This window comes from Diplotaxodon limnothrissa, linkage group LG9, assembly GCF_057381915.1.
Source record: "Diplotaxodon limnothrissa isolate DT_005_m linkage group LG9, D_limnothrissa_male_GT1.1, whole genome shotgun sequence".
Taxonomy (NCBI): Eukaryota; Metazoa; Chordata; class Actinopteri; order Cichliformes; family Cichlidae; genus Diplotaxodon; species Diplotaxodon limnothrissa.
The window spans coordinates 1,192,231-1,205,214 of NC_140604.1; the positions used below are offsets into that span (position 1 = coordinate 1,192,231).

The 12,984-nt window shown below is 43.1% G+C and overlaps 1 protein-coding gene across 2 annotated transcripts; it reads left to right on the forward strand.

Annotated features, from left to right (window-relative positions):
• Positions 1-8,959: 8,959 nt before the first annotated feature.
• On the forward strand, positions 8,960-12,723 carry hccsb (holocytochrome c synthase b). 2 transcript variants are annotated; one of them, XM_085361869.1, is made up of 8 exons: positions 8,960-9,030; positions 9,510-9,628; positions 10,330-10,377; positions 10,497-10,588; positions 10,995-11,143; positions 11,347-11,466; positions 11,549-11,635; positions 11,853-12,723. In XM_085361869.1, exons 2-8 carry the CDS (start codon positions 9,520-9,522, stop codon positions 12,049-12,051), a joined length of 804 nt encoding a protein of 267 aa, XP_085217995.1. In that variant the 5' UTR covers positions 8,960-9,030; positions 9,510-9,519; the 3' UTR covers positions 12,052-12,723. The 2 variants fall into 2 exon arrangements, with proteins under 2 accessions (XP_085217995.1, XP_085217994.1); XM_085361868.1 differs by having other exon boundaries at positions 9,514-9,628.
• The last annotated feature ends 261 nt before the right edge of the window (positions 12,724-12,984 follow it).

Genomic DNA, 12,984 nt, shown 5'->3' on the forward strand with positions numbered 1-12,984 from the left:
GTGGCGCTGCATATTCTTCCTTTAATGTCACTATTTTCAACCTGTTAATTAGAGTGTTTAAACCTGAAGTCGACTACGTCCACAACAAGTCAATACAGCTGTAAATGTGGCCAATTATCAATCTATTACCAATCAATAACAACAGATAACTTCTATTTTATGCATGCTTTTAATCAACCACTCACCCAGAGGATCTCCAATCCCAGCAAGTTCCTTCTCCTCCTTTAATGAGTCTGTCCTCCTTCCATGCCCTGGTAACTGGTCCATCCAGAGCCATATGATCTCAAATATACATACAACAAGCCAAACCACACCTTGGTCACACCAACCCCTTTCCACCCCCAAGATGTCCAATGCCATCCTAGTATGGACTGTCAAAAGTGGCTTTAACGCTGACTGTCCTGACAATCCATCTCATACTTTTCATACTTATTAATATGAATAGACATCTGACTATTTTACAGGATAGACAATATAAACATATTTAAAATTAAAGGAATTGAAATGTACATTGTGCCTTGGTTTAGAGTGTTTGGAAGAGAGTCCTGTCTCAGTCAATTATAGATGATGTGAGAGGGCGGGTGTGTGTGTTTAGGGCACGGATGGCTTGGGGGTAGAAGCTCCTCTTGAGTCTCTCTGTCCTTGCCCGGAAGATGCGGAACCTTCTACCAGATTGCAGAAGTTGGAACAGTTTGTTGCCAGGATGGGACGGGTCCTTCAGTATCTGCGCTGCTCTAGTCCGGCATCTCCTGGTGTAGGTGTCCTGAAGCGGGGGGAGAGCAATCCTGCAGCAGCGTTCTGCTGTACGGATCACTCTCTGGAGAGCTTTTTGGTCCTTCACACAGCTGTTCCCAAACCACGATGTCATGTTCTGTGTGAGGATGCTCTCCACAGCGCCTGTATAGAAAATCCTGAGGATCTTTGGAGAGACCCTGAACTTCCTCAGTTGTCGTAGGTGATACAGGCGCTGCCTAGCCTTTTTGGTCTGGACCTGAATGTGGGCAGCCCATGTCAGGTCTGAGGAGATGTGGACACCAAGATACTTGAAGGACTGCACCCTCTCCACTGGAGCTCCATTGATGATGATGGGCTTGTAGTCTCTGTGCTGACCCCTTCTGAAGTCCACCACCAGCTCCTTGGTCTTGCTGACGTTCAGCTGGAGGTGGTTGTCCTGGCACCATGATGCCAGATTCTTCACTTCATCCATGTAGGCCGCCTCATCGTTGTTGGAGATGGCACCCAACACCACTGTGTCGTCAGCAAACTTCACAATGGTGTTGGAGCCGTGGGTGGCCACACAGTCTGAAGTGTAGAGGGAGTGATTTAATTGCACCTTAGAACACACATGCATCAACACTACAATGAGCGGGTGGAGGGAGGTTTGGAGTCTTCTCCCACCCCCGTTCTCTGCGGCCTGCTGGAGCGGGAGGGCTAAGAGGAGTTGGCCGTCCGACTGCGGTCTGGGGTGTGGGGCCTCCCTGCTGCTACGGAGTCGGGGTGGTCTGCCTCTCCCCACCGCAGGGAAAAGGGTAACACCACCTGGGTCTGGGTGCAGTTCCCCCCTCCAGGGGCAAGGGTACCTAGACCCGGTTTGTAGAGTACGCTTGGGGAGTGTGATCGTGTGTACAGCGTCTCTTTATGTCTGTCTCCACGTTGGTTGAGTGTGGAGTAAGTGCACATGAGAGCATGAGGGTGGGAATGGATGTTTGTATATGTGTGTGCCTGTATGTCTGTGTCTATATGTCAGGTTGGGTATCAGACACCACCTCTTTGGGGACACCTCAGGCCCTCCAAGGTTTGGAGGCCTATCTCCACCCACCACCACTTCCCCTGCCGGTGGCGGACTCCCTCAGGTGTCGGTGCGTTGGTGGTTCTTTGTGTCTGGGGGTGGGCGTCCAGGTACACACCGGCTCACTCCTTGGCGGCCGCTTATCGGGGCCTGGAGCCTGGGGCTCGCTCGGGCCCCTTCGGAGGTGGGGTGCCCCCGGCCTCTCGGCCTGGGGCTCGGTCACTCAGGCACAGCTGGGGGCCGGCGGAGCTCATGGGCGCGTCACTGCAACCCCCCCTGGCTTCTGCTCCGCGGCTGCTGAGTGAACCCTCATCTGGGACTCTCCTCAGCTCTTACTGGAACAGTGGCGCGGCTGCCCCTCTGTTGGTCTTCCATGGTCTCTTGTGTTCTGGGGGCCTCTGGATGTCTGGAGTTTTGATCTCCTCCATACCCGCTTCACACCCTGGAGGACGGGGCTGTGGCCCCCCCACACTCCCTAGCAGATCGTTACATGGAGAAACCTTTGGAATACAAGCGCGCTGATCCACACAGGTATGCACACGGGTGTTCACTGCTCGTAGACCCAAATTACACCTTTCTTGGCCGCTACTTCGAAGCACATCTGTCCTGCGTGCTGCACAACAACATTGAATATTTAGTATTTACTGCTGTTTACACTTAGCTAGATTAATGCGATGGTGTTGTGTTTAGTATGTTGCTTTGTTTTTTTTGCTTGTTTTCTATTTTTCTCTCAACAGGTGATCCAGGAGATTTTTATTTTTTTTTCTCCCCCCCTTTCTCACTGTCCCTCTCCCCTTCTGTTTTCCCTTTCCTTCCTCTTTCTTTCTCCCTTTCCTATCCCTCACTCATGTCTGTCCCGTCTGTAACATCTGAAAATAAAATATAATAAATAATAAAAACAAAGATCGACCAAATGGACCAATACGGCAATGCCACGATGATCCATTTGGCAAGTAAATCCATTGGGTATCCTTGTTGGTCTTCAGACAACAATTCTGATGGCTAAAGAACCAAATGGGACAGGCAAAAAAAAAAAAAAAAAAAAAAAAAAGATTTTACAGTAAAATCAGCCTCCAATAAACCACTCATACTCAAGGAAAAAAAAAAAAAAAAAAAAATGAAGTGTAGAGGGAGTAGAGCAGTGGCGAGAGGACACATCCCTGAGGTGCTCCTGTGTTGATGGTGATGCTGTTGGAGAAGCACCTGCCCACCCTCACCACCTGAGTTCTGCCAGTGAGGAAGTCCAACACCCATGCACACAGACGGCTGTTAAGTCCCAGATCCCTCAGCTTTGTGAACAGTCTGCAGGGCACTATTGTGTTAAACGCTGAACTGTAATCAACAAACAGCATTCGCACATAGTTACCCTGTTTCTTGTCCACGTCGCTGAGAGTGGTGTGTAGGACGTGGGCGATGGCACCCTCTGTGGATCTGTTGGATCTGTAGGCGAACTGCAGCGGATCTGTGGTGTCTGGGATGGAGGAGGAGATGATGTTCTTCAGCAGCCTCTCAAACACCTTCATTACTACCGAGGTCAGTGCAACTGGCCGGTAATCGTTCAGGGATGAGGGTTTGCTGTTCTTGGGCACAGGGATGATGGTGGATCTTTTGAAGCATGTGGGGACCACAGACTTCGCCAGGGACTCGTTGAAGATGTAAGTGAACACACCTGCTAGCTGGTCAGCACAGCAGCGCAGCAGACGGCCGGTGATGCCGTCTGGCCCCGCCGCTTTCCTTGTGTTCACTCTCCTCAGTGCCGCTCGGACGTCATGCTCCGCGATGCTGGTCACCGGTCTCTCGCTGATGACGTCACTGTCCTCAGTAGTCTGGCTAACCTCGAAACGGGCGTAGAACCGATTCAGCTCGTTGGTGAATGCAGAGTCGGCGTTGATCGGCGCACTGTCCCTGGCTTTGTAGTCCGTAATGGTGCGTAGTCCGTGCCACATACTCCGTGTGTCGCCCTGGTGGAAGCGGGACTCCACACGTTCCCGGTACCTGCGTTTGGCATCTCTCACCGCGCGCCGCACGCCATTTTGCCAAAGGAAAGGACGTTGCCTAATAATTATGCACACCTGATATAGGGTGTTGATGTCATTAGACCACACCCCTTCTCATTACAGAGATGCACATCACCTAATATGCTTAATTGGTAGTAGGCTTTCGAGCCTATACAGCTTGGAGTAAGACAACATGCATGAAGAGGATGATGTGGACAAAATACTCATTTGCCTAATAATTCTGCACTCCCTGTATAAAGTATATTGTGTTTATAGCTATTTGTAGCATCTGTGATACAGCATTTACTCACCCAACTAACACAATCTCTTCATTTTTATCATGCAAAATAACCACAACTTGTTATTTTTTCCATACATGTAACCAAAACTTTTTCCCAAAATCTATTGGAGACAATATATAAAATGAACAATATCTGTCTCAACATATGACATATTTATATATATTCATCTTTGGCAACAACGTCTCTGAGATGAGCCCTGGTAAAGAAGATAGAAAGTTATATAACATTGAAATAAATGTACCTTGAATTTGGAGTGTAGCACAATCAACTGAATTAAATTCACCGCTGGTCATTTTTAGTATATTTCATATATTAGTATGGTTAATGTAGGCCCTGTTGTTTTATATTCTCAAAGTGAAATGACACTAGTTTCCTGAACTATGCTATTTGCTTATTATAAACTAATATTCACATTAGTTTTGGCTAAAGGGACACAGCTTAACAAATCTTATTTTTACATGGCTGTGGTCTTTTGGCCTCAGATAGATTCCTTCATTTTTATCATGAAAAATAACAACATCTTGTTAATTTTCTGATATGTACCTATGAAACATATCAGTTTTCTTCAGTAAAAGTAAAAATAAAGAAAATGAAAAAGAAGAAAATAAAGTCAAGATTTCCACCCAACAAAACATCATGTAACGCTATAGTGTTATGGTTGCTAGGCAACAGGAGCAGGCCTAGACCAGAGCCACTGCAGGGACTCACGGGCAGCCTTTACTCCCTAATGTTGATTTTAAAAGCTTAACATTAGAAATATTTTAATCCAGGAGGAAAGCGTGAGCATGTTTACTGGGAGCAGAAACCTCTGGGCCCCTGTTGATGCTCTACGTGGTTATCCTCCTGAAGACTGTTTCAGAAATGATCAGATCATGTTTTTAACATTTATTCAACTCTATTCTAAACACCAACTGTATATTGTCTTAGGGGCCTACTACAAAAATAAAATCATTCTAACATGTGACCTGTTTTTTTTTGTTCAACAATGTTTGTTCAATAATAATGTTGTACATAATGTTTGTATTAAAAGATGATTTCAGACTCGACTATTTATGCTTAAGTGTATGAAGCTTACTATACACTGTGAATCAGATCATGTAAATCTCTGAATGTTAGAAGGCAGCTTATAATGACACATAGGTTTTCTCTAGATTTAAAAAAAGATTAATATAATAGTCAGCACCTCTAGGTTTGTAATGGAAAGTCAGTGCAGACCAGTATCCGATCGTTCAGTCTGACGTCACTAGCCGTGTCTGGACCTAAACTCCGCTGCAGGTCCATATATCAAACGATCACTGTGGCATTACTGAGAGTTGAAAAACTGTCTAAAGTCTTTCATCTTTAATAAAATGATCAGCGTTCTGCTCTACCAGGTGTAACAATTGAGTTTAACATCCAGGCATCCATGAAAACGGAATTTATGACATTTAACGGAGTTAGTTAGCAGGACGTTAGCTCGCTTCTATCTAAATAGAATATAGCATGTCCTGACTGCAGGGTTTTGGAAACAAATTAAAAACGTACAGCTCTGCTATCACTTCCAACATAAATGAAGACAGAAAACTAAACAGCAGTGACGTTTGTAGGGTTACTGAAGTTGAGCTAGCTGGTATATAATGATGTGCTACATGACCGCTAGCGACACAGCTATGTTAGCATAATATTAGATTAGATTAGATTAGATTAGATTAGATAGAACTTTATTAATCCCTCGGGTGGGTTCCTCTGGGAAATTCGATTTCCAAAAAAGCACAGCACCGACAGAAGTTACAGAGTTACAGAATATTATATATATATATATATATATATAATATACACACACACACACATATATATATATATATATAAATACAGAGACAATATAAATAAAATATACGAAGGGGATAAATAGAATAAATAGGAATAAAAATAAAAATACAAGTGAATTGCACATTTCAAGTATTGAGTCTATTGCACCGTTGACTATTTACAAAAGTATTGCACAAAAGGTATTGCACAGTGAGGTGAAGAGGCACTACAGCTTAGTTGTTCCCCCCTCCTTTGTCCTCCTGTTTCCCCTCCCTCTCCCCTCCAGAGAGGAGTTAAACAGTCTGATGGCGTGTGGGACAAAGGAGTTTTTAAGTCTGTTAGTTCTTGTCTTTGGGAGAAGCAACCTGTCACTGAACAGACTCTTCTGGTTGTTTATGGCCGTGTGCAGAGGATGTCTGGCATTGTCCATAATGTCCATCAGTTTCTTTAATGTCCTTTTCTCTGCCACTGTCACCAGAGTGTCCAGCTTCATGCCGACCACAGAGCTAGCCTTCCTGATCAGTTTCTCCAGCCTGGATGAGTCCTTCTTTGCTGTGCTGCTCCCCCAGCACACCACAGCATAGAAAAGTACTCCAGCAACCACCGACTGGTAAAACATCCTCAGGAGCTTCCTGCAGATGTTAAACAAGCTAACTTTTTTCCACTCGATAAAAGTTAACGTGAGTGTTCTCGGTGGTCAGGAACAAATGTAATCGCATGGCAGGATGCTGTAAAAGGACCAAACTTCAGCCAGGAGAACAACTGAGATAATCCATCCACAATACGAGGTTAGTCATTCATATACTGCTGCATGGGCTGGGCTGTAGTTACATCCTAAGGTTTTAAAAACTGAGCTTAAATAAATGATAAGATAAGATAAGATAAGATAAGATAACCTTTATTAGTCCCACACGTGGGAAATTTGTTTTGTCACAGCAGGAAGTGGACAGTGCAAAAGTTATGAGGCAAAAATTAGAATACAGTAAGAATAAATACAGTACACAACTGTACAGAATAGAATAAAATAAAATACTATATACAGTAGAATAAAATAAAATAAATATACAATAAGATAAAAATAGAATACAAATACAAATACTATATACAACTGAGTAAAAATACAACGATGACAGAAAGGATTATTGCACTTAGTATTATTGCATATGTATGGATGTGTGTGCTTGATCAGTTAAAGTCTTTATTATGGAGTCTGACAGCAGTGGGGAGGAAAGACTTAAGATTAGCGGTAACAAAAGCCGAGGGAGGTCAACAGTGATCACTGACTTTTTAGGAGCTTTTTGAGATTAAATAGAAGAAAATACAAAACATTAAACATGTTAACAACACAAAAGCCATATTAAACACAGACTACTTTAGGCCCGGAAGTAGGATTCGTCACGTCATCACTGATACTCTGAGTTAGCGATCCAAGATGAGGCACTGAAATTAAACAGTAGTAAAACTGTAAACTTGTAATCTTTACTGCCATCGTAGTGCAACTCACTGAATAAGCCATATACAGAGCACTGATCAGGCTCAGTCCATGAATGTGTTTTTAAGTGCAGAAAACGTTTATTATGCTGCATTGTAGTGATGCCTGAATGGCTCTAGCTTGCTAAGAACGAAAACAAATCCTGTTTTCTTTCCATCACTTACCTTGGCATCATCATTAATAAAAACCAGTCCTCTAGATGTTCACTTAATTTTATTCCAATTTTGCATAAAACACAAGATAAACTAAATACTTGTCTCCAGAGTTTTATCACCAGAGCGGAGGGATTATCTCGATGGAGCTTTGTCTCTTGATGTAAATAAAGAAACCCTGGTGGATATTGACAGACTCCTTTATAACTTTATATGGAAGAATAGAATAGATTATACTAAGAGATCAGTTGTATCAAACTCAAACCAACATGGTTCCGTAAACTTGACTTTTCTACAATAAACAGTGTGTTTAAAATAAACTGGATCAAGAAATTTCTCAGGAACACAACATCAAGTTGGTGAAAACAATGGTGGTGTTGACCTTGTTTTACTTTGTAACTACAACATTTATAAAATCTCCTTAAAACTGTCCTAATTTAATAAACAGAAACAGAAACAGTTGCTGCTTTATAAACACAACTTTTCTCCAGACAGATATGATATTTGGAACAACAGAGGCATTTTATACAAACACAAGTCTTTATTTTTAGGCGACTGGTTTATTCATGGGATTCGTCTTGTTTTGCAACGTCTTAATCCAAATTTAGGTTTCATTTCTTACTCTGAATTTTTGAGTGTATATGGTCTTCCTGTTCCACCAAAGGAATATGCCATAGTGTTTGATGCTATCCCTACTGGTGTTTTAAGACTGTACAGAAATTCTGTTGTTAATGATCTGACTCCTCTACAACTGGATCCTGCTGTTACCAGATCTGTTTTCACCTTAAAGAGGAAAAACAACCGTGACATATGAACTCTTTTTCAGAAAGACAGAACTGGTGTCCCAGTGGCCGTAAAGCAAACATCTTTTAAAATCATTCATCATTTTTACCCCACCCGAACTTTTCTTGTATAATATAAAAAAGACTGATGTCCAGTGTTCATTTTGTAGCCGTCAGAAAGAAGATAGTTCACACTTATCTTTGTGCTGCTTATGCACTTCTCTTTTCTAACACGATTTTTGCACTTTTGTTGTTTCTTTTATCTATTCTGACTTCTCTCTGTGTTATGAAAAAATATTATCTGGCTTTTCTGATTACCCTATCAATAGGCAAAACGAATTTTATTTCATTAATTTACTCATTTTACTGGTTAAATTTCAAAGACATGAATCCAAATTTTCTAACGCAAAACCGTCTTTTCAATGCTTTATGAATGAAACCAGACAATATTTTAAAACTATACAACAGTCCCATAATATAAAAGCAATTCTTCTGCTGATTCAACCCCAGCCTGCGTTTTTAACCCCCCGACATTGAATTCTGTAATGTTTGAAGTGCGTTCAACGAGAAAAAAGATCCCGCAGTAACTTCCGGGTCACGTCTTTCAACATCCTATCAAAGCGTCGTGACGCTGTGGGCATACGTACAGCACGCGCTGAGCACAACTGTCCTGCACGTTGACATTGAAACGCTCCGAGAGACCGCCGCGCTGCTGTCGTCTCTCACAGGTCAGTGATTTAACCTGCTGTTCATTATGTGACGAAACTACAGCTGAATATGTTCGTAATACGCTGTTTGAATTAAGTCCACACATCCGCTAACAGTGGCTGCTGGGTAACGTTAGGGCCACAACCATACCTGCTGTGTTTTTACTCTGTGTTGTTGTTAAGTCTTATTTGAAAAGCCGAATAACTCGAACACGAGAGCGGCGTGGAAGTGGGCTGTAACATGATGCTAGTGATATTAGGATAACCGGGCGGAGGCTAGTTTTGACCCGGTTAGTTGCACTACAGCTAAACCTGGGGTTACCGAGGGCGACATCAGTCAGAGTTAGCGATATAACGACAGTATTAAATAAACACACGACCTACACAGCCCACTGATCACAGCATTAGCCCAGCTGTGTTACGGCTGAGTGTCCACAGATGATCTTTGCCTTTTTCGTGTTTAAATCCTAATGTCCTGGGTGTATTTGTTCCCCTGTCAGACAGGCTAACATGGGATCCTCCTGGTCCACAGCAGAGCCCTCTGTAGTCAAAGCTGAGGCTATGAAGACCGTCTCTGCTCAGCGCTGCCCAGTGCAGGAGGAAGCTCAGCCTGTCAGAGGTACTGTAGTTTCATTACAGTCAGGATGTCATAGCGTGAAATGCTGGGCCGAATTTCTTCTTCCAAATTCTCCTTTGTAAGTGCAAGGTGAAGATGGCATGCGATTTGTGAAACAGATATTTTTTATTGCTACTAACTGCACATTTATAAAATACTCTGACGAATGTCGACAAGCCAGGAATGGAAAATCTGATAATCACTCTAAAGAGGCATCAGTGGCTGTTAATATGTAAAAACAAATACTCAAAAAACTGTCTGAATACAGTGAAATCCATATCGACAAGCTGCTGTAAGCCAAGCTGTGGCAGAGCAGCTAGCATCAGGCTGAATGCTTAGAAAGCAGAGAAGTTGCAACAAAACAGTGAATAAATGGAGCGATCTTTCCTGCACAGACTCCAGAGCTCAGTGGGGGGTTCGTGGAAAGTGAATTTCTTCCATTGTATGAGGAAGATAACAGGTTTATCATAAATGTTAGTATATTGTGACACCCTTAACTCGAGCAATTAAGAAAAGAAACGGCTTGTGTCAGAGAGAAGGTCCTGTGCACACAGATAGTGTTTTACTCCCACAGAAAACTGCATTTCATGGTATTACATAGGTCATTAGCTCTCATTCTTCACTGTTATCATAAACTGTACAAGTTTTACTGAATGATGTTGAATTATATCTTGACTGTGGTTGTATATTTGTGTTTTTCTTAGCATCTCCGCCTTCACAATGTCCCATGCATCAAGCTCAGGCTGAAAAAGGTAGGGACTTCAGTCTAAAGGATAGCCTGTGGCTTGCCTGCACTGCAACACATTTCTATGTTCAGATGGTTGTTTTAATGAAATGATCAAACCTGTGGCTCGCACGTGTTCTCCTGCAGGTCCGGCCCACCAGGATCAGGCGTACAACTTTGTGGAGTGTCCCATGAGAGCTGCAGCAGTCACGAAGGGCGACATCGATCCAGCAAATATGGTACCTGTGCAGCTTGGAGCAAAGAGGCTTTATTTTAGAAGTAACTTTTATGTTTTAAGCTACGGTTGCCTGATCCTTAATTCGTTTTAGTTCTGATACACTGGCCTCGTTTGCTGCCACGCACTGTTGTTGTCTGCGGTGGCTCTAGTTTGTGTGCTCGTGTATTCAGCCAGCTGACAACAACATGTTAGTGTTACTTCCCAACAACACCAAGCACAACAAAAGAGAAGCAGCTTTGTTATGCGAGCTTTTCAGTTGTTTCAACACTTGACCACAGGTATGAAACACATGTATGCTGCACTGACCATGTTCTCTCCTGGAGGACTTATGGCTGTCATGCCTGACATCTTTTCTATGTTTTAAGGTCATGGCTCAGACTATAATTTATCTTTTTCCACACGTGCAGATGCCTCCTCCCAACCAAACGCCAGCTCCAGACCAGCCCTTTGAACTCTCTATCAGAAGAGAGGAGTCCACTATCCCACGTCACGACACAGAGAAGAACTGGGTGTACCCGTCGGAGCAGATGTTCTGGAACGCCATGCTGAGGAAGGGGTCAGTTGGCTGGTGTTAAGACTACTTCAGGCTACCATATTGGAAACTATGAACTTCTATTTAGTGTCTCATTGAACCTCAAAGTCAGTGTTTTTAAAAATGCTTGGATTTCACATATCGGTAGCTTTAATTATTGCAGTAGCACAGTGATGGAGAAATATCTGCTAAAGACACTGTTTCCTTTGTTCGATCCTGTGCTGCAGGTGGCGCTGGCGAGATGATGACCTCAGCAAAGGTGACATGACCAACATCATTAAAATCCACAATCAGAACAATGAGCAGGCCTGGCAAGAGATCCTGAAGTGGGAGGCTCTGCATGCTCGGTGAGTGCGTACGATCGTTTGCAGCGAGCTGCCTGTTGGTCAGAGAATTGAGCCTTAACTGATGAACATTTACCTCGTATAGTGAATGTCCATGTGGACCAACTCTGAGGAGATTCGGTGGGAAGGCTAAAGAGTACTCCCCCAGGGCCCGCCTCCGACACTGGATGGGGTGAGAATGAAACATCCTGATGCACATTTAATAATTTTGGCTGTGTTATGTTTCTCGTTTGGGTCTGCATTGCCAGCTGCTGGTCCGCTATAATGAAATCAGGGAAATGCGGACATGCCGCGCAAAGCAACCCATGCAGCGGTCCATTAAAACATGATGCATGTAAACCTCATGTTGGGGAAGATCCTGGTGACTAATTGAGTTTGTCTCTCTGCAGCTACGAGCTGCCATTTGACCGTCACGACTGGATCGTTGACCGCTGTGGGAAGGAGGTGCGCTACATCATTGACTATTATGATGGAGAAATCAACAAGGACACCTACCAGTTCTCCACCCTGGACGTGCGACCTGCTTTTGACTCTTTAGAAGCTGTGTGGGACCGTATGAAGGTGGCCTGGTGGCGCTGGACTTCCTGAAGGACTCTGGCTCATATTTGAGTCGCAAATTTTCAAAAACTGTTGTTACCCATTTCTGCTCTTTGTAACTTGTGTGATGCTGAAAAAAGAAACGAATCAGACCTCGTAAAAGATGATTGGATGTAGAAGAGTTTGTCCAACAGGTCATACAAGACCCTGTGTGTCTATGAAATCTATTGACTTGCGCTTAAATTTAACTGCTTGCTTGCTTACAGCTACCTGACTCTAGGTAATTTGAACCTCATCTAGCAACAGAAAGTTTAAATGTTTATTTTTCTCAGTTGGGACATTGAGACAAGCTTTAAAACCTGCCAATATTCCTTTATTGGCTAATGGTCATAAACCAGAAATCTAGGAAAGTTCATATGTTGTGTTTTAATAAATCACCTTTTCTGTGTTTTGTTTGTAAACACTGCGTATTTAATTAAACCATTTTTATGGGCCAGAGAGGTTAAACTACCTGTCCAGAATGAATTCAGTCCCCTCCTGTGAACTGGCAGGACCTGGTGTTTGAAACCAGGGTATTAGCAGCTGGTCCTGTGGGTTGTGGTGTGGAGGTCTCAGAGAAAAGGCCATGAAGCAAGCCTAATGAGCTACACTGAACCTAAAGCTGGAGATTTCAGTGACATGGACATGGTTGACTGATGTCCTGTAATCATTATGACGCTATAATTTGAGATCCAATAAATAAAATAAGTTTTTGTACAAAGTATCGGATCAGTATCGTCGATACCACCCTGAATATTACTTGGTATCAGATCAGAAAGAAATTCAGTGGTATCGCACATCACTACCACTGATTTAAGAACACAGTTGTGTGAAAGAAGCAAAAACTTCACTGCATACTCGGCTGTGGATGAAAGTACAGACATGATGGACACTGCACAGCTGACCATCTTCATCCGTGGAGAGGAAATATTGAACATTAAATAG

Coding starts and splice junctions, on each gene's coding strand:
- hccsb (XM_085361869.1), top strand. CDS start 9,520: ATGGGATCCTCCTGGTCCACAGCAGAGCCCTCTGTAGTCAAAGCTGAG. Junction 9,629..10,329: donor GGAAGCTCAGCCTGTCAGAG/GTACTGTAGTTT, acceptor TGTTTTTCTTAG/CATCTCCGCCTTCACAATGT. Junction 10,589..10,994: donor ACATCGATCCAGCAAATATG/GTACCTGTGCAG, acceptor CCACACGTGCAG/ATGCCTCCTCCCAACCAAAC.